The sequence below is a fragment of the Pristiophorus japonicus genome, chromosome 11 (assembly GCF_044704955.1).
Source record: "Pristiophorus japonicus isolate sPriJap1 chromosome 11, sPriJap1.hap1, whole genome shotgun sequence".
Classification (NCBI taxonomy): domain Eukaryota; kingdom Metazoa; phylum Chordata; class Chondrichthyes; family Pristiophoridae; genus Pristiophorus; species Pristiophorus japonicus.
Window position 1 is genome coordinate 79,195,949 of NC_091987.1, and position 27,914 is coordinate 79,223,862.

At 48.2% G+C, this 27,914-nt stretch overlaps 1 protein-coding gene across 1 annotated transcript in view; it reads left to right on the forward strand.

Annotated features, from left to right (window-relative positions):
- LOC139275542 (suppressor of tumorigenicity 14 protein homolog) overlaps positions 1-27,914 on the forward strand; it is a 272,613-nt gene that overhangs the window by 123,961 nt on the left and 120,738 nt on the right. Inside the window, exons 11-12 of the mRNA XM_070892710.1 lie at positions 3,745-3,875; positions 24,191-24,295. Of these exons, the coding sequence (XP_070748811.1) occupies positions 3,745-3,875; positions 24,191-24,295 (236 nt within the window). The remainder of the gene's footprint in view (positions 1-3,744; positions 3,876-24,190; positions 24,296-27,914) is intronic.

A 27,914-nucleotide genomic window follows, 5' to 3' on the forward strand; every position in this document is an offset into this window, starting at 1 on the left:
TCCCAGAGAGACTGTGCGAATCCAGCTGTGATGTCGCGTGTCGTGGACGTTATGCCAGCTGCCATAACAGCAAAAACACAAGGGAACGAATGTCTGAGTGCTGTATTGGAGAGGATGGCTGCAGCCCTGGAAGCTTTGAATGCTCTCGTGCACTCTGGGCAACAGGCCACAGAGCGTCTTACTGCTGCCATCTCTGGTGGCATCGAGACTGTGTCTGCTCTCATGCAGTCTCAGCTGGATGCCAAGCGAGATCTGACTTCAGCCATCGTGGCTGGGTCCACCACAGTCCACCGGGGACCTTCCAGTGTCGCGCCACCCCACCAACCTGTGCTCCAGCAGATTGGTGGGGATGGTGAGGTGCTGCCCTGAGGGAGTGGCACAGGCTCCTCAGACCAGGATCCTAGTGTGCTCTCTCAGAATCACAGCAGTCCTGAGCCAAGACCTCCCACTCCGCCATTGCTGCCAACCACGGATTTGCCCCAGCTAATTCCGACTGAAGGCGCCAAGGAGGATGCGGCTTCTTGAAGGACATCTGTAGCCTCTACACCTGAAACACAGCCGCCTTCCCAGAGCCATGATGCAGCCAAAGGAGAGACGCTGCGGTACAGTTCCAGAATAGGTAGGCGTAAGAGGGGTTAAAAGGAAATGCACAAGGGTGAGAATTGGTAATGTGTATGTTTTGTGGATCCATTATTTCTGGCCTAATAAATCTTTATTTTGGGTTTGAATATCTGTGCAGGTCTCTCATTTCACTGTGGGGAATGATGTGTGAAAGGATTCATTGGTTTTTCCATGGAGATGCACAGATGAAGGCTAAAGTGCACATGAACTCAGCGGAAACGAGCAGCAATGAGATGGTTTAGGACTTCCCTTGCAGGGTCTGGGTGGCGACGTCGCCTCCTGCGTGGCTGCCGACCTGCATCCTGGTCCTCCTCCTCCTTCTCCTGCTCTTCGCACATCTCCTCCTCCTGGTTCTCTTCCTCAGGTGGTACTGCTGCCTTGCCTTCAATGGTTGTGCCTTTATGATTGTCAGGTTGTGAAGCATGCAGCAGACCATGAATAGGGAGACCCGCTCAAGCGAGTACTGCAACACTCCTCCTGAGCAATCCAGGCAATGGAACCTCTGTTTAAGGATTCCGATGGTCTGCTCAATGATGCACCTGGTGGCTGAATGGGAGTTATTGTACAATTGCTGTGCAGCAGGCCTGGGGTAGCGAAAGGGAGTCAGCAGCCAAGTGCAGAGTGGGTAGCCCCTGTCTCCATGGAGCCAGCCACAATCTTGGTTTGGCCCAGCAAAAACACCTGGCATACAGATCTGTCGCAGGATGAAAGCATCGTGGCTGCTGCCATGATTTTGTGGCTGTGGACGCACAACAGCTGAACATTCAGGGAATGGAATCCCTTGCTGTTACTGAAGATCTTGGGATCGTTCTGTGGCGCCCTCATTGCGACGTGTGTGCAGTCTATGGTGCCCTGAACCCTGGGGAAGCCGCAATCCTCACAAATCCGGTCTGTCGCTAAAACTGCTTCTCCCTGCTCATAGGGAAGGATAGGTAGTTCCTCCTCCTCTTAGACAGATCATCTGTCACCTGACTGATGGAGCTATGCGCGACAAACTTGGAGCTGTTGCAGCTTGAAAAGATCCAGTCGAAAACAAAATTGAGGGCAATGGTGACCTTTGATGTGATGGTCAGAGCTGTCCTCAACCTTGTTTGAGACTGCAGGTCTGGCTGCAGGAGATTGCACAGCTCCATCACAATGTCCTTGCGGAATGGCCATCTCTGGAGACACAGGTCATCTGTCAGGTCCATGTAGGAGAACGGCTGTCTGTAGACCCTTTGACGATAGGGCCTTCTGCCACCACATCGATGTTGGTGTCTTCCTCTGACAGCTGCCTCATTGCCTTCTCCTTCCTGCTCTTATTAGTCCTCACCCTCTGCAGCCTGCTGCTGGCAAGGATCTGCCTCCTGTGCATGCCGCCTCCTGTGTATCTGGCCCACAATGTTGTGCGGGGGGAGGTCTGCAAACCTGACCCTTCTCCTGACGGTAGGCCCTTCCTGAGGTCCTTCCTGGTGCACCTCTCTGGGTTCAGTTCTGTCGCCATCTCCATGGCCTCCTGCATGTTCCTCACCCATGTGAGCTGCCTCCCTTGCCCACTGCCTCTGCAGCTGTTGGAGCCGACGCCGCTTTCTCCTGCGAGCCTCCCTGCCACGAACAATGTGCAGGAGGCGTTCCGCTGCCAGCACTGAGCCCATTTCTCCTCTGCAAGCACCCTCTCCTCAATCAGCGCTCTCTGTTGTAAAGTATGAAGAGCCTGGGCCCCTATAACTCAGTCCCGCTATCAACAAGGCTACTCACAATGGTTGAAAAAGTCTGAAAAAATTAGCAGTTATGAAGTTTCATATTTCACTGTGCGCTACTACCAGACCGTATAAATTACAGTGCCACCCCTGAATGATCAGCAATGCTGCTCATCAGGTTGAGTTGCAGTTCTCAAATTACAAAGAATTGTCTCTGAATCTGTGCAATCAATAGTTACTGCACATTACCTAATGATGCAAAAAGCAAAAGTCAATTGTGACTCAGAACAACTACTTTTATATCTTTTTTTTCATTAAAAGAATATATTATATCTAAAACTATTGCAGCATAATTTTCTGGCTGAATCATTATACATTTCAAAATGTTGAAAAATGCACCAGAAAGTGTGGGGAGCATGCTCATAGACCCCCTCTTCCAGAAGTATATTTTACACCAACACCATTTCCTCATCAAATATTTCTAAATTTATCACTGCACAAAAGTTGCACCTTTCTGTACTTCAGTTTATTCCCCCTTTATATGACTGATGGACCAGTGGGACTCGCTGTAACTTAAACCATAACAAGTTTAGATGCCACTGCACTCCCAATTGGAACTATTGCTTTTCATAAGTCATAGGTAAGGCCGTTGGGTTTCAGCTTTCACAGAAAAACTCAAATATCCAGAAATGCAATGTAAAAAAAGTGGAATTTAACTTATTCACCCGTCATTGGTCTTTATTCAGGGCTGTTTTTCAGTTTTACATTATTATTTGAAACTGTTCATCAGCTTTCCCCGAGTTGTATAGGTTGGTATATATGTGTTTCTCAGTGGCCAGCATCGGATGCGGCTTTCAAGGTGGCTTCAGACCACAGCTGGATCAAACATTTTAATATCTAAACCAGTTAAGCATCTTATCAACTTACTGCTGGGGGCGCTGTGTGTATGCCATTTCGTGCAGCCAGTATCAGGAAAGTTGTACTGACGAGAAACCGTCACAAAAGCATATTAAAATGCCTGCAAACGTTCATTGAGAAAAAAATGTATGTCAATTGTATAGATGATGAATGGCAATGACTAAATGTAACAATACTTTACTGTTCAGATTATTTCATATGCCATTTCAATTTTGGTCAGAATGATTATCACCAAATTATCCACTGCAGGTCACTTTGAGATTGTTTCTTCTACCCAGTCAACACATTACATAATAAATAAAAATTATGTTGTATGACTCATATGATCATGTAATCAGAGCGTAATATACTATAGCAAGTCAACATCAATAACTTCTATATTTTATATCAAATAACATAACTAGAAGGTATCACTTGTATTGCTATCTATATTGGTTAAATTATTTGTAATGATACGGTAGGTTTAAAAAAATCATGTTATTTCGTAGTTTATGGTTGCACTGACAGCTTCTGTTTCTTTATATAGGTATTGTGGTGAACACACCAAGTCATTGGTCGTGCCCAGTACCTCTAATAGCCTAACAGTTCAGTTTCACTCAGACTCTTATACCAGTAATCTTGGATTTCGTGCTGAATACACCAGCTTTGATCCTTCAGGTAAGAACATTCAGCTAACTCTGTAAATCATACAAAATGGTGTTGAATGCATTTTATTTTATGTTTGATACTGGCTTTGGATTTCTCAACCACTCTTGCTAGTTATGACATTTTATAAAATGAATTGCAGTTCTACAGTAAGTCAGTTATTAAACCTAGTACTTTAATAATTCTATATTTAATTATTTGTGTTAAAATAAAAGCTTGAAAGATTGTAAATCACAAATTAAAGATGGACAGATCATGTTTGTCTCTGGCTTGAGACAAAACCTGCAATTAAACATCAGGGGACTGAAATTCGGCCTTCCTATAAGGTCTTTGGCCGCCTGAAAGCGGAATTGACCTCGGGGCTTTTTGCTGCGGTATGCAGATCCACCCCGCTCCCCCCACTTCCGCTCCGCTTCTGCAGATGTGTCCTTAACGATGTGGCTCTGCCCGAAAGGAAAATTTAGGTCAGTCTTCTGGCACTGTGCCACCTCAAGACTGCCAGCTAACTTTATAGGCATGTGTGTGCATCTCCATTTTTTGGGCCGAGAATTTTTCGGACTTCTCACATGTTTGTCAGTTGCTCTTTTCAGAGTGGCATTGACTGCTAGTGGGCTAGGGTCCTCAATCACAGAGGCCTCATTGTGGAGGTTGTGCTTGCAGAGGCAATGGGCTCAGTACTGGCAGCGGAACACCTCCTGCACATTGAGCGCGGCAGGGCAGCACGCAGGAGAAGGCGGTGCCATCTCCAACGGCTCCAGAGGCAGCGGGCAAGGGACGCAGCAGACATGGATGCCCAACATAGAGAAGGGCCTGGAAATTGCGAGAGACCTCAACCCAGAGAGGTGGCCCAGGAAGGACCTGCTGTCACGAGGCGGGTCAGGTACGCTGATCCCCTGCACCAGAGTGAGGGCGAAATTGAAAGAAGGCAGGATGCACAGGAGGCAGATGCTTGCCAGCAGCAGACTGAAGAGGGCGAGGAGCAGCAAGAGCATGAGGGAGAAGGTAATGAGGCAGTTGCCATAGGAAGACACGAGCATAAATGTGGGGGCAGAAGGCCCTATCATGCAAGGGTCTACAGCCAGCAGTTTTTGTTCGTGGACCTGATAGATGACCAATGTCTCCGTAGACTTCGATTCCGGAAGGACATCGTCAAGCAGTTGTGCAATCTCCTGCAGCCAGATCTCCAGACTCAGGCAAGGCTGAGGACAGCTTTGAGCATTGTTACCAAAGTGAACATTGCACTCAATTTCAATGCCACTGGATCTTTTCAATCTGTTACATAGACATATCGAACATTTCTCAGTTCGCCACGCATCACTTCATTTGTCACGCCGCATTGAGGGTGCCACAAAACAATCCTGAAATGTTCAGAAACTGCAAGGGATTCCACTCCCTCAATGTGCAGCTGGTGTGCGACCACCACCGCAAACTCATGGCAGTTGATGCCCGGTATCCTGGCAGCAACCCCGATGTTTTCGTCCTGCGCCAGACCAGTATGCCCGACATGTTTGCTGACCCAAACCAAGATTGCAGCTGGCTCCTTAGAGACAGGAGCTACCCACTGTGCACTTGGCTGCTGACTCCCCTTCACAACCCCAGGACTGCTGCGCAGCAAGCCTACAACAACTCTCATTCAGTCACCAGGTTCTTAATTGAGCAGTGCATCAGGATCCTTAAGCAGAAGTTCCATTGCCTGGACCGCTCTGGTGGAGTGTTGCAGTACTCGCTTGAGCAGGCCTCCCTATTCGTGGTTACCTGCTGCATGCTTCACAACCTGTCAATCATGAGGGCACAACCATTGAAGGATGAGCCACGAGTACCACCTGAGTGGGAGGACCAGGATCACGATGTGCACAAGGAGGAGGAGGAGACGGAGGAGGGTCAGAATGCGGGTCGCCGGCCATGCAGAAAGCGGTGTCGCCATCCAACTGCTGCAAGGGAAGTGCAGACCCGTCTGATTGCTGCTCGTTTCCAATGAGTTAATGCCCACTTCACCCTTCATCCTTGAATCTCAATGGCCATCCCAATGAGTCCTTTCACACATCATTGCCCACAGTGAAATGAGAGACCTGCACAGATATGGGAACACAGAATAAAGATTTTTTACACAAGAAATAAAGGTGCAAAAAACATACAAGTAATCATTTCTCACCCTTGTGCATCTCCTTATTACTCCTCTTACGCATGCCTATTCTCAAATTACATGGCAGTGTCTCCCCTGAGGTTGCATCATGGGTCTGGGAAGGCTGCTGTATTTCAGGTGTTGAAACTACAGATGTCCTTCTAGAACGTCCTTGACCAGCTTTGGCCCTGAAAGGGCCGGCTGCAGACTGACCAGCACCCTCCTCGGTGCGTTCAGTCGGTCTTGGCTCAGGCGAGTCCATGCTTGTCGGCAATGGCGGAGTGACAGGTCACGACTGCTGTGATCCTGAGAGAGCACATCATCATATTGGTCCGAGGAGCCTGCGCCACTCCCCAGGGCAGCACATCATCATCGCCACCAATCTGAGGGATCACAGGCCTGTGGTGTGGTGTGACACCGGAAGGTCCCCCATAGACCGTGGTGGATCCAGCCGCGATGGCAACAGTCAGCTCTCGCTTGGCATCCAGCTGAGACTGCATGAGAGCAGACATAGTCTTGATGCCACCAGAGATGACAGCAGTAAGATGCTCCGTGTCCTGTTGCTGAGAGTGTTGAGAGTGTATGAGCATTCTGAGCTTCCAGGGCCATGGCCATTCTCTCCAATACAGCACTCAGATATTTGTTCTCTTGCTCCTGTGCTGTAACGGCAACTGCCACATCACCAACGACACGCAGCATCACAGCTGGATCCGCACAGTCACTCTGGGAGTCCGCCATCGTCTGCACACTGGCAATGATGGGTTCCATGGTGTACACAGAGCTGTCCACAATGCAGGGGGCAGACTCCTCCACGCTCCTGACCACTTGTGACAGGCTCTCCGGCACTCTTGTCATTGCCCCCAACATCTGGGAATGCATGGCCTCCACCCTTCTTTCATAAGCCCTAACATCGATGGGCTCGTCTGAGTCCTCTTCAACAGAACTCAGGAGCAACCTCGCCCCCCCCCAGAGAGATGGCACCGGAGGTTGCCTTTGCCCTTGACCATGCTGCAGCCCGCTAGGCCCCTGTGCATCACCCAGTGCAGACCCCTCTGCTAAGTCTAACATTCTCGACCGCGTACTCCCAGTATCTGAGCTGGGACATGCAAGTGTGTGAAGCAGTGCTGACAGCTGTGTTCCCCTCTCCTTGGCCTCATCGGACATGACACCAATAGATGGAATGGCCTCTAGAATGTCGTCGTGGCTTTCGCTCCCAATGGCCTCTAGGGTCTCATCATGGCTTTGGCCGCCAGTGCCCTCAAGACTATCATTATGGCTTTGCCTCACACTCGCATCAGTCCTATTGTCCACTCCGCACCCACACCGTTGCAAACAGCCCATTCCCACCACCAATACCGCTCCACTCCTTTTTTTCAACAAAAATGCCAAATTTTGCTCCAATGGCTGCTGCATCCATTGCAGCGCTAATGACCAGCATAAAATGGTCGGTGCGCCACGTTTCAGGCGGAGCTGAATTTCTACCCCCAGATGTTTCCATTTGTCCATGCCCATTAAATAACGCAAATACCTCTTGATCCTCACCTTGAGAGATCCAAGTCAGAAGACAAAACTACACTACCACTACGGATTGCCAGGTGAAACAGCTATTGCCCCAGGGAATATAGACGCATCCAGACCTGTCAACTTGCCTTCTTTTGGAGTGAAATGTATTTATTTTGGTTTCAAAATCTAACCTGTTTTAATGTAGCTAACGTTAGGGGGTTAAAAAAATGGTACTCTTTACTTTCCAGTGCAAAATCCAGCATTTCTACATGTTCTGCATTGTGTTTTTAGTATATTGGCATATGTGTCTTCCACTCACACACTCACTCACTAACACAGAATTAGGCACTGGATTTAGCTGGTTATAGAAACATAGAAACATAGAAACATAGAAAATAGGTGCAGGAGCAGGCCATTCAGCCCTTCTAGCCTGCACCGCCATTCAATGAGTTCATGGCTGAACATGAAACTTCAGTACCCCCTTCCTGCTTTCTCGCCATAACCCTTGATCCCCCGAGTAGTAAGGACTTCATCTAACTCCCTTTTGAATATATTTAGTGAATTGGCCTCAACTACTTTCTGTGGTAGAGAATTCCACAGGTTCACCACTCTCTGGGTGAAGAAGTTTCTCCTCATCTCGGTCCTAAATGGCTTACCCCTTATCCTCAGACTGTGACCCCTGGTTCTGGACTTCCCCAACATTGGGAACATTCTTTCTGCATCTAACCTGTCTAAACCCGTCAGAATTTTAAACGTTTCTATGAGGTCCCCTCTCATTCTTCTGAACTCCAGTGAATACAATCCCAATTGATCCAATCTTTCTTGATAGGTCAGTCCCGCCATCCCGGGAATCAGTCTGGTGAACCTTCGATGCACTCCCTCAATAGCAAGAATGTCCTTCCTCAAGTTAGGAGACCAAAACTGTACACAATACTCCAGGTGTGGCCTCACCAAGGCCCTGTACAACTGTAGCAACACCTCCCTGCCCCTGTATTCAAATCCCCTCGCTATGAAGGCCAACATGCCATTTGCTTTCTTAACCGCCTGCTGTACCTGCATGCCAACCTTCAATGACTGATGTACCATGACACCCAGGTCTCGTTGCACCTTCCCTTTTCCTAATCTGTCACCATTCAGATAATAGTCTGTCTCTCTGTTTTTACCACCAAAGTGGATAACCTCACATTTATCCACATTATACTTCATCTGCCATGCATTTGCCCACTCACCTAACCTATCCAAGTCACTCTGCAGCCTAATAGCATCCTCCTCGCAGCTCACACTGCCACCCAACTTAGTATCATCCGCAAATTTGGAGATACTGCATTTAATCCCCTCGTCTAAATCATTAATGTACAATGTAAACAGCTGGGGCCCCAGCACAGAACCTTGCGGCACTCCACTAGTCACTGCCTGCCATTCTGAAAAGTACCCGTTTACTCCTACTCTTTGCTTCCTGTCTGACAACCAGTTCTCAATCCACGTCAGCACACTACCCCCAATCCCATGTGCTTTAACTTTGCACATTAATCTCTTGTGTGGGACCTTGTCGAAAGCCTTCTGAAAGTCCAAATATACCACATCAACTGGTTCTCCCTTGTCCACTTTACTGGAAACATCCTCAAAAAATTCCAGAAGATTTGTCAAGCATGATTTCCCTTTCACAAATCCATGCTGACTTGGACCTATCATGTCACCATTTTCCAGATGCACTGCTATGACATCCTTAATAATTGATTCCATCACTTTACCCACTACTGAGGTCAGGCTGACCGGTCTATAATTCCCTGTTTTCTCTCTCCCTCCTTTTTTAAAAAGTGGGGTTACATTGGCTACCCTCCACTCCATAGGAACTGATCCAGAGTCAATGGAATGTTGGAAAATGACTGTCAATGCATCCGCTATTTCCAAGGCCACTAATTAAAACAACTATTTTTATTCAGTAATAAAAGTGGTTTTGTCATCATCATCATAGGCAGTCCCTCGGAATCGAGAAAGACTTGCTTCCACTCGAAGTGAGTTCTTTGGTGGCTGAACAGTCCAAGATGAGAGCCGCAGACTCTGTCACAGGTGGGACAGATAGTCGTTGAGGGAAGGGATGGGTGGGACTGGTTTGCCGCACGCCCTTTCCGCTGTCTGCGCATGATTTCTGCATGCTCACGGCATTGAGACTCGAGGTTCTCAGCGCCCTCTCGGATGCACTTCCTCCACTTAGGGCGGTCTTGGGCCAGGGAGTCCCAGGTGTCAGTGGGGATGTTCTTGTAGCGTTTCCACTGCCCACCTTTGGCTCGTTTGCTGTAAAGGAGCTCAGAGTAGAGCACTTGATTTGGGAGTCTCGTGTCTGGCATGCGAACTATGTGGTCTGCCCAGCGGAGCTGATCGAGTGTGGTCAGTGCTTCAATGCTGGGGATGTTAGCCTGGACGAGGACATTGATGTTGATGCGCCTGTCCTCCCAGGGGATTTGTAGGATCTTGCAGAGACACTGTTGGTGATATATCTCCAGCAACTTGAGGTGTCTATTGTACATGGTCCATGTCTCTGAGCCATACAGGAGGGTAGGTATTACTACAGCCCTGTAGACCATGAGCTTGGTGGCAGTTTTGAGAGCCTGGTCTTCAAACACTCTTTTCCTCAGGCGGCCGAAGGCTGCACTGGCGCACTGGAGGCGATGTTGGATCTCGTCATCGATGCCTGCTCTTGTTCATAGGAGGCTCCTGAGATATGGGAAGTGGTTCACGGTGTCCAGGGCCGCGCCGTGGATCTTGATGACTGGGGGGCAGTGCTGTGCGGCGAGGACAGGCTGGTGGAGGACCTTTGTCTTACGGATGTTTAGCGTAAGGCTCATGCTTTCGTATGCCTTAGTAAATACATCATAGCCAAGTTAACACTACCAGCTACAATATCAAAAAGTCAGACTGTTTTTTAGAAATAGGCATTTTCTCACCAAACATCATAGATTTGTATATCATAAAAATCTACATATATCTGACTTGTATTAGATAAACTAAAGGATATGAAGCAGGTTGCATTCTATTTTATCCAAACTTTTTCTATTTTAGGCACAGCTTTCAATATTAACATTAACTTCTTTCATGGTTAGAGGTATAACATACATCGTTCGCCCGACAAGAATGATGCCGGCCGGGGGGTTAAAATGGTGAGCAGGCATAAGCTGCTGTGTACACCCGCTGTATCCCCGCATTGAAATGTCAGGTTCTGATGACTTAATTCGGAGCCCGACGCCAATTTAACTTTGATATGCGCGAATCGCGTACAATCTTCAACGCTCCAGCAAAAGCTGGCAGCAAGCAGCATTGAGGCCGAAGAGCCACAGGTAATTATTTTTTTCAATTTTTGTAAGGTTCCTTCTGGAGGAGCACCAGGAGTTAAAATAGCCCAGGCCTCAAACCGAGAAGTTTGTTAGTTATTCCTTCCTGCACTCCGCCCTCCCTCAACACATCTCGAGTTAAAATCATGTTTTCAGCAAAAGTAAAATGCTCTTAACACCGCCAGCTTTCTGGCGGCACTGAATTTCGGGGCCCATGGGCCAAACTTGGTGGACTCACCGTCCGCTGCCACCGGGTTTTCTGGGTAGTCTCCCTTCCAAGCGAGTTTGGTGGAGGCCTCCCGCCGGCGGGGAGGGAAGACCGCTGGGGACTGCCCACTGACATCCGCCGGTGCGCAACGCACAGAAGAGTCCTCCCGCCCACGGAGCTGCCCATTTGGTCCGGGCGGGAGTCCACTGCAGCAGGGGAAAGGACCGCCACGTGGAGGCAGGTCTAACCTCAATGGTAAGTATGAAGACCTGCAAAAAAAGTTAGTAAACTTCTTTTCTTTATTTTTTTTCCAGGGATTCAGTTGGATGGGCTGTTCTGAAGGTTTTCCAGTGGTTTCTTTTTGTTGTTTTTTGGAAATTTTTATTTTTATCTGTTTTCCCCCCCCCCCCCCTCCCTGGGCCCGACTCAATCCTCGGCGGTACTTTGCCGAGGATTGCATTTGCTGCCGAGATTGGGATCTCCCGCCCGCTGCCGCCTAGATTCATGGTGTGTCCTTTTTTTGCCGCCGGGCAGTCTTTCCAGGACTTTTTCATGGAAGTTCCTCCCAAAGTACAGTCGGTATCCCAGCGTTCCTTTGGGGAGCCCTTGGGCGGAACTTAGCTTCCACCAAATTCGGGGCCTATGTTTCTGAAGCATATAGGAAGGTGGGTTTCACTACCGCTCTGTAGACCATCAGCTTGGTGCCGGATCTTCCCCGGTCTTCAAACACTGTTGACAGTAGGCTCCCTGGGTATGGAAAATGGTCCAAGCTCTCGTCATGGATCTTGATACTTGGCCGGCAGTGCTGTGTGACAGGGGCAGGTTGGTCGAGGACCTTTGTCTTATGGTTGTTTAGTGTAAGGCCCATGCTCTCGTATGCTTCGGTGAAGGTGGTGACGATAGTTTGGAGTTTGACCTCCGAGTGTGCACAAATGCAAGTGTCGTCTGCATACTGTTAGTCAATGACAGAGGATGGGACGACCTTGGATCTGGACTGGAGGCGATGGAGTTTGAACAATTTCCCATTTGTTCTGTAGATTAGCCCCACTCCAGCAGGGAGTTTATTGAGGGTGAGATGGAGCATTGCAGCAAGGAAGATCGAGAAGAGAGTAGATGCGATGACGCAGCCTTGCTTGACCCCAGTCCGCGCGAGTATTGGGTCTGTGGTGGATCCGTTGGTCTGGATCACGGCTTGCATGTCATCGTGAAGCAGGCGGAGGATCGTGACAAACTTTTGAGGACAGCCGAATTTGAGGAGGGCACTCCATAATTCCTCCTGGTTGACAGCGTTGAAGGCCTATGTGAGGTCAAAGAATGCCATGTACAGAGTTTGGTGCTGCTCCCTGCATTTCTCTTGAATTTGACGCACAATGAAGATCATGTCCATTGTGCCCCTTAGTGGGCGGAATCTGCATTGCAACTCTGGGAGGAGCTCATCAGACATTGGGAGAAGGCAATTGAGGAAGGTTCTTGCGATGACTTTCCATGTGGCAAACAGCAGGGGAACTCCTCTGTAATTACCGCAGTCGGATTTGTCACCTTTCTTGAAGTGAGTCACGATTACAGTATCTCTGAGATCCTCTCAGGCTGTGTCTTGTTCCAGTAAGCTGCAAATGTCTGTGATGATCTGCTGCAATAGCCTGAGCCTCCTTGAGCACTGCTCAATCATGCCGAGGAAGTTCATCCTGTGCCTGTATATCCTGTGTTGGGGGTATCACCTCCAGCGTGGAACAGCCCTGCGCTGATGCCCTCTATGCTGTAGAGCATCAGGTAATTGCGGAGAAGGTTGGTGGTGCTGTTACTGCTGGTGTGCCTGGTGCTGCTAATGTTGGGGTTTATGCTGGTCCGATTCTGAGGACCAGTTTGAGACAGTATGAACAGCACCCATGCTGATTTAATAGATGGCAGGTCAAGTAGAGATCAGCAGACCAATCTGTCAATGATGTGATAGGTAGTAGCAATGAGGTGAGAGTGACTTCCAAATTTTCAGAGAAGACTTGCAAACTGTGGACACTTAAATCTGTGCTCAAAATGCACTTAGCAAGAGCCTTTCCCTTAGGCAAGTACTTTTTGTGCTGTCCATGCTCTGCAGTAATCACCTAACTCAATGGCCACTGAACTTCCGTCTCAGCCTGACAGACATGGTTCCTGACCTGCATGATTCCTGTTGTCATACAGTGAAATTCAAAAGGTCTGGTTAAAAGCACTATTAAGGGTCTGACAACAAGTTATTAATGAGGTAAATTAGGGTGCCCGCACCTGCCGTTTTGGTCTGTGCCACACTGGCAAACGTGCCCAAATTATAGACACGAGGAGGCAGGATGGCGGCGACCCTGTTACGTTTAGATTAACTCCACAAGACTATATAATTTAAGCTCAAACTGTTGTGGCCTTGATCTCTTTCATTATAACTCCAGAGTGAGGAGGCAGTATGGTAGTCTGCCTTTTATACCTGCTTGCCCAGGGTGTGCAGGTGACCCTTGGGTCACCCACAGGTGCACCCCCTGGTGGCAAGTCTTACACATTGGTAATGTTTACATACATAACATCATTCCCCCCCCCCCAAAGTCTTATGTACAAGTTATTTACAATTGGAGGCGATCCGGGCTCTGCGTTCCCGGGTTGATCGCCTGAGTTGAAGTCCTGGCATGGGTGAGTTGGTCGGATCATTGCTGCACTGCGGTTTGGCTGGTCTGATCGGTCTGTCGGGCATTCTGGGTTCATCCTCGTGGTTGACCGCGAGGTCGATTGCTGGTTGAGTGTGTGTGGGTGGATCAATGATGGTCATGTCCTCTTCAAACTGTTCTTGGTTGTCAGTGAACCACAGTTTGGTCTGATCCAAGTGCTTTCTGCACGTTTGTCCATTCAAAAGTTTGACAAAAAACACTCTATTCCCCTCCTTGGCTAACACAGTGCCAGCAACGCATTTGGGACCATGACCATAATTAAGAACAAACACAGGGTCATTAACCTCAATGTCACATGATACAGCCGTGCAATCATGGTACATGTTATGCCGGTGACGCCGGGTTTCTACATGATCATTGAGATCTGGGTGGACCAAGGAGAGCCTGGTTTTGAGTGCTCTCTTCATTAGCAATTCTGCAGGGGGATCCCGGTGAGCGAGTGGGGTCGCATGCGATAGCTGAGCAGAATCCGAGTTAAGAGGGTCTGCAGGGAACCATCCGTCACACTTTCAAGCTCTGCTTGATGGATTGGACTGCCCTTTCTGCTTGACCATTGGATGCGGGCTTAAACGGCGCAGACCTGACATGCTTGATGCCATTGCAGGTCATGAACTCGTTGAATTCTGAGCTGGTGGAGCATGGTTCATTGTCACTAACAACAACGTTGGGCAAACCATGGGTGGCGAACATGGCCCTGAGGCTTTCAATGGTGCACTGGACGTACATGACGACATTATTATACATTCAATCCATTCAGAGTAAGCGTCCACTGCTACTAGGAACATCTTTCCGAGAAAGAGGCCAGTGAAATCTACGTGGACCCTTGACCGCGGTTTGGAGGGCCATGATAATAGACTCAGTGGGGCCTCTCTTGGTGCGTCGTTCAACTGTGAGCGAGTGTTACATTGGTGTATGCATGACTCCAATTCCGAGTCAATGCCAGACCACCAAACGTACGACCTGGCGATAGCTTTATCATGACTATGCCTGGGTGGGTACTGTGAAGGTCGTGTATAAACATTTCCCTGCCTTTTTTTGGCAAAATTACACAATTTCCCCCATAGGAGGCAGTCTAAATGGATGGACATTTCGTCCTTGCGTCGGTGGAACGGATTCATTTCGTATTGCATTTCCCCTGGGACCGCCGACCAGCTCCCATTGAGGACGCAGCTTTTTACTAGTGATAGCACCAGGTCCTGGCTAGTCCAGGTCCTGATGTGGCGAGCCGTGACAGGTGACCCCTCGCTCTGAAAAGCATCCATTACAAGGAGCAAGTCTGCGGGTTGCGCCATTTCCACCCCAGTGGTGGGCAATGGTAGTCATCTGAGGGCATCCACACAGTTCTCAGTGCCTGGTCTGTGGCAGATTACATAATCATACGCAGATAATGTTAGTGCCCATCTTTGGATGCGGGAGGAAGCATTGATGTTAATAGCCTTGCTTTCTGAGAGCAACGAAATAAGCGGCTTGTGGTCGGTTTCGAGCTCGAACCGGAGCCCAAATATGTATTGGTACATTTTCTTAACCCCATATATACATGCTAATGCTTCTTTCTCAACCATACTGTAGGCTCTTTCAGCCTTAGATAAGCTTCTGGACGCATATGCAACCGGTTGCAGTTTGCCTGACCCATTGGCTTGCTGTAACACACAACCGACCCCGTACGAAGATGCATCACAAGCTAGTACTAAACGTTTACAACGGGTCATACAATACAAGTAACTTGTTAGAACATAGCAAGTTTCTGGCCTTGTTAAAGGCTGTCTCTGGAGCTTTACCCCGAACCCAGTCGTCGATGTTGTGTATCTGTAAAGCATGCACTTCCATGTTCCGCTACCAGGGAGCGCATCCCCTGAAGTCCCAAGGGATCCCAGCATCCCTTGGGAGCACTGTATAAACGCCGGCCCCGAAGGCCTGTTCCTCACTCTGGAGTGTCTTAATAAAGACTGAGGTCACTGTTACTTTAACCTCCCTGTGTGCAGTCTCATCTGTGTTAGGAACACAATAACTGGCGACGAGGATACGAATCCAACGCAAAGATGCAGCAAACTGTGGGCATCCTGGAGAAGTTCTCGGAGGGTGAGGACTGGGAAGCCTATGTCGAACAGCTAGACCAGTACTTTGTAGCCAATGAGCTAGACGGAGAAGGAAGCGCTGCATAAAGGAGAGCGGTCCTCCTCACGGTCTGCGGGGCACCGACCTACAGCCTCATAAAGAATCTTCTGGGTCCGGTGAAACCCACAGATAAGTCGTATGAGGAGCTGTGTACATTGGTTCGGGAGCATCTTAACCTGAGGGAGAGCGTGCTGATGGCAAGGTATCGGTTCTGCACGTGCCAGCGATCTGAAGGTCAGGAAGTGGCGAGCTACGTCGCCGAGCTAAGGTGACTTGCAGGACAATGTGAGTTTGATGGCTACCTCAGAAACTTTTTTGAACTGGGCATTGGCCACGAGACCATCCTACGAAAACTTTTGACTGTAGAGACACCAACCCTCAGTAAGGCCATTGTGATAGCACAGGCGTTTATGTCCACCAGTGATAACACCAAACAAATCTCTCAGCACACAAGTACTAGCAATGTTCATAAATTAACTGGAACTGTGTTTGCGAGCAGAAATGTACAGGGCAGAAACCACGATTCTGCAACTGCCAGCATGCCTCAGGTGACCCAGATGACTCAGAGTCCGCAACAAAGGATGAATGCAAGGCAATTCACACCTTGTTGGCGTTATGGAGGCTCCCATTCAGCCTATTCATGCCGCTTCAAAGGGTATGTTTGCAAGAGCTGTGGAACAATGGGGCATCTCCAACGAGCTTGCAGTCTGCAAAACCTGCTAACCACCACGTGGCAGAGGAAGATCGGTCCATGGTGGATCAAAGCAATTTCGAGCCTCAGAGAGAGGAGGCAGATGCTGAAGTACACGGCATGCACACATTTTCGACGAAATGTCCATCTATAATGCTAAATGTAAAATTGAATGGCTTACTCGTAGTCATGGAACTAGCACTGGCGTTAGCCAATCCAGCATGAATAAAAAGATGTTTGAGAGACTATGGTGCAACAAGGCACTCAGACCAGCCCTGAGCCCCATCCACATGAAACTGAGAACGTACACCAAAGAGCTTATCACTATCCTGGGCAGCGCCATGGTCAAGGCCACCTACGAGGGCACGGTGCACGAACTGCCACTCTGGATTGTCCCGGGCAATGGCCCCACACTGCTTGGAAGGAGCTGGCTGGGCAAAATCTGTTGGAACTGGGATGACATCTGAGCGCTATCACATGTCGATGAGGCCTCATGTACCCAGGTTCTCAACAAATTTCTTTCCCCTTTTGAGCCAGGCATTGGAAACTTTTCCAGGGTGAAGGTCCACTTGGTCCCAGAGGCACGACCCATTCACCACAAGGCACGAGCGGTACCTCACATGATGAGGAAGAGAGTGGAAATCGAGCTGGACAGGCTGCAACGTGAGGGCATCATCTCCCCAGTGGAATTCAGCAAGTGGGCCAGCCTGATTGTTCCAGTACTCAAAAGTGATGGCACGGTTAGAATTTGTGGCGATTATAAAGTAACTATTAATAGTTTCTCGCTACAGGACCAATACCCGCTACCTAAGGCAGACGACCTACTTGCGACGCTGGCAGGAGGCAAGACGTTCACCAAGCTCGACGTGACTTCGGCCTACATGACACAGGAGCTGGGGGAGTCTTCGAAGGGCCTCACCTGCATCAACACACACAAGGGACTGTTCATCTACAACAGATGCCCGTTTGGAATTCGGTCGGCTGCAGCGATCTTCCAGAGAAACATGGAGAGCCTACTCAAATCGGTACCATGCACGGTGGTTTTTCAGGACGACATATTGGTCATGGGTCGGGACACCGTCGACCACCTACAAAACCTGGAGGAGGTCTTCCAGTGACTGGATCGCGTAGGGCTGCGGCTGAAGAGGTCGAAATGAGTCTTCATGGCAACAGAAGTGGAGGTTTTGGGGAGAAAGCTCGTGGCGGATGGCATTCGGCCCACAGATGCCAAGTCAGAGGCTATCAGGAACACGCCCAGGCCACAGAACGTCATGGAGCTACGGTCGTTCCTGGGACTCCTCAACTATTTTGGTAACTTCCTACCGGGGTTAAGTACTCTCTTAGAGCCCCTACATGTGTTATTGTATAAAGGTGAGAACTGGGTATGGAGATAAAACCAAGTAATTGCTTTTGAAAAAGCCAGAAGCATTTTATGCTCCAACAAGCTGCTTGTATTGTATAACCTGTGTAAAAGACTTGTGCTATCATGTGATGCGTCGTCGTATGGAGTCGGGCGTGTATTACAACAAGCTAACGTTGCGGGGAAGTTGCAACCTGTCGCCTATGCCTCCAGGAGCTTGTCTAAGGCTGAGAGGGCCTGCAGCATGATTGAGAAAGAGGCATTAGCGTGTGTGTTCGGGGTAAAGAAAATGCATCAGTACCTGTTTGGCCTCAAATTTGAGCTGGAAACCGATCACAAGCCCCTCATATCCCTGTTCGCTGAAAACAAGGGGATAAATACTAATGCCTCAGCCCGAGTGCCCACCTTTGTATGCGGGCTATCAGCGTATAACTATACCATCCGCCACAGGCCAGGCACCGAGAACTATGCGGATGCTCTCAGTCGGCTACCATTGCCCACCACGGGGGTGGAAATGGCGCAGCCTGCAAACTTGTTGATGGTGGCGCAGCCCCCAGACTTGTTGATGGTCATGGAAGCATTTAAAAATGATAAATCACCTGTCACGGCCCGCCAGATTAGGACTTGGACCAGCCAAGATCCTCTGCTGTCCCTAGTAAAAAACTGTGTACTGCATGGGAGCTGGGCCAGCATCCTCGTTGAAATGCATGAGCTAATCAAGCCGTTCCAGCGGCAAAAGGACGAGCTGTCTATTCAGGCAGACTGCCTGTTGTGGGATAGCCGCATAGTGCTACCCAAAAAGGGCAGGGAGACGTTCATCTCGGATCTCCACAGCACACACCCGAGTATAGTAATGATGAAAGCGATAGCCAAATCCCACGTGTGGTGGCCCGGTATCGACTCTGACTTAGAGTCCTGTGTACGGCAATGCAGCGTGTGTGCTCAGTTGAGCAACGCGCCCAGAGAGGCACCACTAAGTTTGTGGTCCTGGTCCTCCAGACCATGGTCGAGGCTCCATGTACTCTATGCGGGCCCGTTTCTCAGTAAAATGTTCCTGGTGGTGGTGGATGCTTTTTCAAAATGGATTGAATGTGAAATAATGTCGGAAAGCACCGCCACCGCCACCATTGAAAGCCTGAGGGCCATGTTTACCACCCACGGCCTGCCTGACATACTGGTCAGTGACAACGGGCCATGTTTCACCAGTGCCGAATTTAAAGAATTCATGACCCGCAGTGGGATCAAACATGTCGCCTTGGCCCCGTTTAAACCAGCCTCCAATGGGCAGGCAGAGCGGGCAGCACAAACAATCAAACAGAGCCTCAAAAGGACTCACTAAAGGCTCACTCCAAACCCACCTGTCCCGAGTACTGCTCAGCTACCGCACGAGACCCCACTCGCTCACAGGGGTGCCCCCGACTGAGCTACTCATGAAAAGGACACTTAAAACCAGACTCTCGCTAGTTCATTCCAACCTGCATGATCAGGTAGAGAGCAGGTGGCAGCAACAAAATATAAACGATGGTCGCGCCACTGTGTCACGGGAAATTGATCTGAATGACCCTGTGTATGTGCTCAACTATGGACATGGTCCCAAGTGGATCGCGAGCACGGTGATAGCTAAAGAAGGGATTAGGGTGTTTGTAGTCAAACTAGACAATGGACAAATTTGCAGAAAACACCTGACCCAAACGAGGCTGCAGTTCACAGACTGCCCTGAACAACCCACAGCAGACACCACCTTTTTCGAGCTCACAACACACACCCAAAGGATCAACGACACCACCCTGGACCCGGAAATCGAACCTATCACGCCCAACAGCCCAGCAAGCCCAGGCGCAGCCAGCAGCCCTGCAGGGCCAACAACACGCCAGCCCAGCGAGGGCACAGCCAACACACCAGAACAGACATTTGTACTGAGGCGGTCCACCAGGGAAAGAAAGGCTCCCGACTGCCTCACCTTGTAAATAGTTTTCACTTTGACTTTGGGGGGGGAGTGATGATGTGTATCTGTAAAGCATGCACTCCCATGCTCCGCCACCAGGGAGCGCATCCCCTGAAGTCCCAAGGGATCCCAGCATCCCTTGGGAGCACTGTATAAACGCCGGCCCCTAAGGCATGTTCCTCACTCTGGAGTGTCTTAATAAAGACTGAGGTCACTGTTACTTTAACCTCCCTGTGTGCAGTCTCATCTGTGTTCGGAACACAATAGTCACCCTTGTGTAGCAATAAATGCAATGGCTCCAGCAAAGTGCTCAACCCCAGTAGAATGTTATCAAAATAGTTGAGGAGTCCCAGGAACAAACGCAGCTCCGTCACATTCTGTGGTCTGGATGCATACTTGATGGTCTCCGTCTTAGAGTCCATGGATCTGATGCCATCCACCGCAATCATTCTCCCCAGAAATTCGTCCTCTGGCACCAGGAAAACACACTTGGAGCATTTCAGCCTGAGTCCCACTGTGTCCAGTCGCTTGAGAACCTCTTCCAGGTTGTGCAAGTGTTCGGTGGTGTTGCAGCCAGTGATCAAGATGTTGTCTTGGAACACCACTGTGCACGGAACCGATTTCAGCAGACTCTCCATGTTCCTATGGAAGATGGCCACTGCCGAGCGAATCCCAAAGGGGCATTTGTGGTACATGAACAGTCCTCTATGCGTGTTGATGCACGTCAATTTTTTCAAAGGTTCAGCCAGCTCCTGTGTCATGTAAGCAGAGGTTAGATCTAGCTTGGTGAACGACTTACGCCCTGCTATGTTGCAAACAGGTCATCTGCTTTGGGTAGCGGGTACTGGTCCTGTAACAAGACTCGGTTGATCATTACCTTGTAGTCCCCTGCAGATTCTGACCATCCCATCGCTCTTCAACACCGGCACAATTGGACTGGCACACTCGTTGAACTCGACTGGCGATATGATCCCCTCTCGTTGAAGCCTGTCCAGCTCGATCTCGACTTTCTCTCACATCATGTATGGAACCGCTTGGGCCTTGTGATGAACGGGACGTGCATCAGGGACTAGATGGATCTGCACTTTGGTGGCTGTGAAGTTACCAATGCCTGGCTCGAATAACAACGGGAATTTGTTTAACACTTGGGCGCATGAGGCATCATCCTCTGAAGACAGTGCTTTGATGTCGTCCCAGTTCCATCGGATTTTTCCGAGCCAGCTTCTGCATGGTACAATCCATAGTGGTAAATCATGGCCAGCTCCATCGTACGATACCTTCACAGCTGCACTGCCAATGACTGTATGAGCTCTTTGGCGTAAGTGCACAACTTAGTGTGGATCGGGCTTAGTTTCGGCCTTTGTGCCTTGTTACCCCACAGTTTCTCAAAAGCCTTCTGGCTCATAATTGACTGACTCGCCCCCATATCTAATTCCATGGAAACTGGAATGCCATTTAATCTGACTTTTAACATTATCGGAGGGCTTTTGGTGGTGAAGGTGTGTACCCCATACACTTCCTCTTCAGCCTCGGTTTGAGTTGCCTCCCTTACTCGTTCAGCGTGATCCATGTCGGACCGGTCATCTTCTGCCGACTCTGTCACATGGTGAGTCACATCATGTCTGCACATTCGCTGGAGGTGCCCCATTGTTCCACAGCCCTTGCACACGTAGAGCTTGAATCGACATTGATGGGCTCGATGATTACCCCACAGTGCCAACATGGTGCTAATGGATTCGCATTCACGCCCCACGGCGGACTCTGTGTCATCCTAGGTTTGGCTTCTGTGGGTGTGTCGGCCCTGCCATGTACAGTTCTGCCTGCTGAAGATGTTATTTTATGCACAGTACTTGCCGGTGAGTTATCTGTTTAGTGTTATCGTTCGTGGACATAAAAGCCTGGGCTATTGTGATGGCCTTGCTCAGATCTAGGGATTCAGCAGACAACAGTTTGCGAAGAATGACCTCATGGCCGATTCCAAGCACAAAAAAGTCCCACAACACTTCCCCCAAAAATCCAACAAACACGCACAGTCCCAAAAGGCGTCTTAGGTCAGCGACATAGCTCGCCACGTCCTGGCCCTCGGTGCGGTGGTGCATATAAAAGCTGGCCATCAATGTGCTCTCCTTCGGCTTGAGGTGTTCCTGAACCAGCGTGCACAACTCTGCATATGTCTTCTCCGTTGGTTTCGTCGGTGCTAGCAGATTTTTGATAAGGCCATATATCGTGGACCTGCAAACGGTGAGGAGAATCGCCCTGCGCTTGACCACGGTTTCTTCCTTTTCCAGCTCGTTGGCCACGAAGTACTGGTCAAGACGCCCAACGAAGGCTTCCCAATCATCACCCTCAACAAATCTCTCAAGAATACCAACGGCAGCCATAACTGCGTGAAAGTCCGTGATCTGTTACACGTCACCAATTGTTATGTTTAGAATAACGCCACAAGACTGTATATCTTAAGCTCAAACTGTTGTGACCTTGGTCTCTCTTTATTGTAACTCCAGAGTGAGGAGGCAGCATGGTAGTCTGCCTTTTATACCTGCTTACCCAGGGTGTGCAGGTGATCCTTGGGTCTCCCACAGGTGCGCCCCCTGGTGGCACGTCTTACACATTGATAATGTTTACATACATAACAGACCCGTTCCCATTTATTGCGCATTTTATTCCCTACCCGCCTCCAAACCCGCACACATGGCAGCATGAAAATTCTGGCCTTTATCTCTAAAATTTTCCCTAACTTCTATCTGTTTCTGAAAATTTGCACCAATCGCGAGTGCCATTTAAACCAATGGGAGGCCACAGAAAATGAAGCAGCCAATAATACTAAATATGATTTGTCAACATTTCCTGTTGTCCAGCTGAAAGAAGAAAACATGGGTAGGTCTGCAAATGTTGACATTCGGGTTCATTTTAAATGCATACTTACAGGAGAGGAGATTGCAACAAAGACATTTCCTTCCATTACCCCCATTCAAGCTGTCCTCCATCCCCAGTTCATGCTGGCATTCTTCCTTCCCAACCCCAAACTCCTTTTCTACAGTCTACTCTCATCCCTCTCATTGCTATCCATTCTCTTCCCCTTCATTGCCATCCTGCACTAAGATGTGATTTTTGCCCCCCAATCTCAACTGGCCCATTGTTTGCTCAGGAAGAGAACCAAAATGAGCTAATCTGCTCTCCGACACCCTGTCGTGGCTGGTTTCAAAGTGGCACAGGTAAAGTACTTGGTGAAGATTGCACACCTGCCTTTTGGTTGCAACTTAGGCAGCAACTTACGGGCAGTAAGGGCAGAAAAAGTGTGAACCATAGCTATCCTCTTATTTCACTTAATCAATAAAATGCCTAAGTTCCACTCCCCTTTCAGCATTAAGAATATAAGAACATAAGAAATAGGAGCAGGATTAGGCCATTTGGCCCCTCGAGCCTGATCTGCCATTCAATAAGACCATGGCTGATCTGATCATGGACTCAGCTCTACTTCCCTGCCCGATCCCCATAACCCTTTACTCCTTCATTGCTCAAAAATCTGAAGGGACTGCTCCCTCAGTGGCACTCTAGTCCACTCCTCAGCCACCCCCTCCCCTTCCCACAGCACCTTCCCATTGCAAGCACAGGAGATGCAACACCTGCCCTTTTACCTCCTCCCTTCCCACTGTTCAGGGCCCCACACCACTCCTTCCAGGTGAATCAGCGATTTACTTGTACCTCTTGAAATTTAGTATACTGTATTCGCTGCTCACGATGCGGTCTCCTCTACATTGGGGAGACCAAACGCAGATTGGGCAACTGCTTTGCGGAAGACCTCCATTCAGTCCTTAAGCATGACCTCCACTCCCACTCTGACCTCGGCCTTTTACACTGTTCCAACGAAGCTCAATATAAGCTTGAGGAACAGCACCTCATTTTTCAATTTGGCACTTTATAGCCTTCTGGACTTAACATCGAGTTCAACAATTTCAGACCATAATCTCTGCCCCAATTTTTTCAGATGGCAGCTGTTGATGATTCTGCCTTTCCCATTTACACCTCTTCTAGATTCATAATTTTTTTCTTTACTTGACCAATTACCATCTCGCTTTGCTTTGTACCATCATACCTTTTGTTATCTAATCACTCCTGCCTTTCACCCTATCACAGACCTTGCCTTTTGTTCTTTCCTCCCCTAACCGCTGCACCCCCTCCCCTTTCCCTGCCCCTGCACTAGCTTAAAATCTGTTACATTTTTCAGTTCTGACGATCGGCCATCGACCTGAAATGTTAACCCTACTTCTGAGTATTTCCAGTATTTTCTGTTTTTATTTCAGATTTCCAGCAGCCGCAGTATTTTGCTTTTGTGTCGTGTAATGCCTAAATACATTGTGTTACAGAATGCCAAGGAATGCATCTATGTGGAGATGGAAAATGTGAACTCATGAGCAACAAGTGCGATGGCTGGGATCATTGCAAAGATAAAAGTGATGAGTTGAACTGTGGTAAGTATATATAAGTTTGCTTATCTTAGAAGTAGTTGCAGTTTAAACTCACAAAAAAGTGGATTCCTGATGAAACCTAAAGTAACACAGCAAATTATTTACCTAGTCATTTGGAGCACCAAATGTAGGCGATGAGTAGTCATTGTGGTCCATAAGATACGTTCCCTCAATTATTTATGAAATGAATGTACTGAATATGTCAATCAATTAAACCAAGACAAGTCACTTTTGCCTCTCTGCAGGATGTTGTGCTTTCCAGGTGCAGCAACATCATTAATTATTCAAAATTTTGTTTATAATTTTGCTGCAAAGGGAAACAAGAACAATCCTTTCCTCCTTGTGTTTAAAGAGATGATTAATAAATGTACAGGCAACTCTCGATTATCCGGGTCCCTCGGGGATTGGGCTATGCCGGGTAAACGATTTCTCCGTTAGAGCAAGTTGTATTATAAAATTAAAACTTCAATGAATAAATACTGTGCAATCAGCTACAAACAGTAACAAGGCAGTTAAGTATGGACATTACCAGCATACATGCAGGTGGCCTTTGAGGAGGTGATTGTCTAGCTCCGGGGTTCCGGAACGCACTGCCTTCCCCGGCCAAATGGACTCTGACGTCAGTGGCCCGATGCCTTCCCGGGTCGAAAGGACTCCGACGTCAGTGGCGGCCGCGCGAGACAGCGGCTGCAGCAGTGCGCGCGCACACGGAATTTTAAATGCCGTTACAATGGTTTCCCGTTGCATCCGTGTGCGGATAATCGAGAGTTGCCTGTATTGATGCCAACATGTAGCAGCAACATTGTCAAGAGTTGGTTCTCACTAATTGATGTAATTACACATATTTAAAGCATAAGGATTAAACTATAATTGAATTATATTCATAAAAAATAAAGTATGTGTCAATCTATGTATAACAATGATTGTGGTATTTGAAGCTAAGTGAAAACTCTGCCAACTGATCATATTTTGTATCAACCATCAGCATTTCTGATGAAATTCCACCTTTTTTGTTGCTCCAGTAGTGCTTAGGGCTGAATGTCCTGAGTAGTAACTGGGCAAGGCAGCAGGAAAATGGTGGGTAGCAGCTCTGAGCAAAGAGAGAAAGGTTACATCGATCCATATTTAAGGTTTTTAACTATCATTCGCCCTTAAACATCAGTGTGGTATTTAAACATCCCCCACTGTGCTGAGGTGACCCCATAGTGCACCTAGGCCGTGCTCTTCTGGCCATATATGACCATGTTCGGAGCTCAAGCACTTTTCATTCTCCTCAGCAGTTGACTTAGACAGGCGCAGGAAAACAGCATCTGTTGTGCAGTATTACAGCAGAAATAATGGCCGGATCCTGCCTTAGTAATTTTAGTACTTAGCACTGGGTATTGTTTTTAAATAATAAAAGATAAATATTCTAGCTGTTCCACAATAGTTCCAGGCTGAATGTTACAGAATGAAAAGCCATTATCAGAATGGAAAAGGACCTTTCTGGCTTTATATGAATTCTGTTGGCCCCCTCTGGTGGTAGCAGGTGGGTTCAGGATGTCTGGTTGCACTCACACAGTTTCGGTTTGGGGGACATCCAGGTACAGTTCACACAGCGATAAGATAAAGATGTCTGGGAGCATGTGTGTAGCCTGCAGAGAGTAGGGCTGAGAACACATAGTGAACTGTGGGGTGGGAGCATCTAGCAGCAACTCATGTGCATTATGATTGCTATGAAAGGGAAATATATCAAAATACTACATGTGTCACTGAGCTGGCTTCTTCGGCTCTTATTATTGAGAGAGCAGGAGGTGGGGCTCATGGAAGAGAAATTTGGAGTGGGGAGTGGTGAAGAAGTAACGAGGCTTCAGGGCAGGAGACTGGGGCAGGTTAGCGACAAAGGGGGAAGAGGAAGTTCGCCACTGAATTTTTGAGTTGTCAGCTTTTTTGAAGTTGGTCATTAGCTTTTCCAAGTTTTGTAAGTTGGAACACATGTGTTACCGCTAAATATAAAATCTGAAAAGACATAAAACCATAGAAGTATAGGGGTGAATTTTAACCCCCCCAAAAACAGGAGGTGTTGTGGTCGGGTGAGATGTAAAAATGTTGAAAATCTACAACCTGTCTCTAACACACCCATTTCTGGATTTAACTGAGGCAGGGCAAGGGGCAGGTAGCCAACCTGCTCCCAGGAGGTGGTTGGTAATTTAAATAATCGGGTCCTGCTCTCGTCTGCTAAAATCACTCACTATTCCAGAATAATTCTGGAATGTAAAGCTAAATCCCGGCTTCTATTCTCCACTACTAACTGTTTTTAAACCACCCTCCCCAGACTCCAAATCTGCCGCCATCACCCCTACTCCTCAAATCCAATCCTTGATCCCTCCATCCTTGCAAACTACCGCCACACCTCCAACCTCCCTTTCCTCTCCAAAGTCCTTGAATGTGTTGTCGCCTCCCAAATCCGTGCCCACCTTTCCTGCAATTCCATGTGTGAAACCCTCCAATCCGGTTTCCGCGTCTGCGCTCCTCTAATTCTGTCCTCCTAAACACCCCTGATTGTAATCGCTCAACAATTGGTGGCCGTGCCTCCTGTTGCCTAGGCCCCAAGCTCTGGAACTCCCTGCCTAAACCTCTCCACTTCTCTTTCCTCCTTAAAACATACCTCTTTGACCAAGTTTTTAGTCACCTGCGCTAATTTCTACTTATGCGGCTCGGTATCAAATTTTTACGCATAATACTTCCCTGAAGCGCCTTAGAACGTTTCATTGCATTAAAGACGCTATATAAATACAAGTTGTTGTTGTTGTTCTCCCTTGGATTGGACCCCTCACGCCCCATAGAATGACCCCACAATAGGGGAGCGGACCCACGAGGTCTGGGATCAAGCCCTCCCCACACCCTTAACTGGGATGCTCCTCTTCTGACTGGATGCTAAGCCTGTCAATCAGGCTGACTTCCGGGCAGGAAATCTGCTGTCAAAAAACTCCACTGCATGCAGGGAGATCGGGCTTCCCGACCGAAACTCCGCACCCCGCTTACCAAAGCCAACCCTGTCAAGATTGGGGCCATAAAAGCTTGCAGCAAACCAGTCCTTCGTGACTGTGTGGCTCTTTGTTAGAGCAATGCAAAACTAATTCTACTGTTCCATTCTCTCGTCATCATCTTGCATCTTCCTCTGCTTCACATATTTATTCAAATTTACCTCAAATTATACAATGGTTTCTGCCCCATCAACTCCCTGTGGCAAACCAATCCTCTAAGTATAGAAATTTTCCCCAACTTCTCTCATCACTCAGTGACAATTTTAATTAATGACCCCTCGTCACCAACTCCCTAACCAGAGGATATTGTCTTTTCCTATTCACTCTATCAAAAATTTATTTTAAAACCTCTATTAAAATTCATCCTAGCCTTCACTGTTCCAGTGGAAATAATTTCAATATAAATTAGTCATTTCGTCTTATATAAAAAAATATATATTTTCCCGATTTTTAAAAAAGTTTTTAAAATTATAGTTTAAAATAAACTTATCGTAGTGGGGAGGGTTTTTAAACAATAAAATGTGTTTTTTAAATTTTATTTTGTTTTTGTGTGTTTTAAAACTCTTACTCCTGTAAAAGTAGGCTCTGCATCTGCT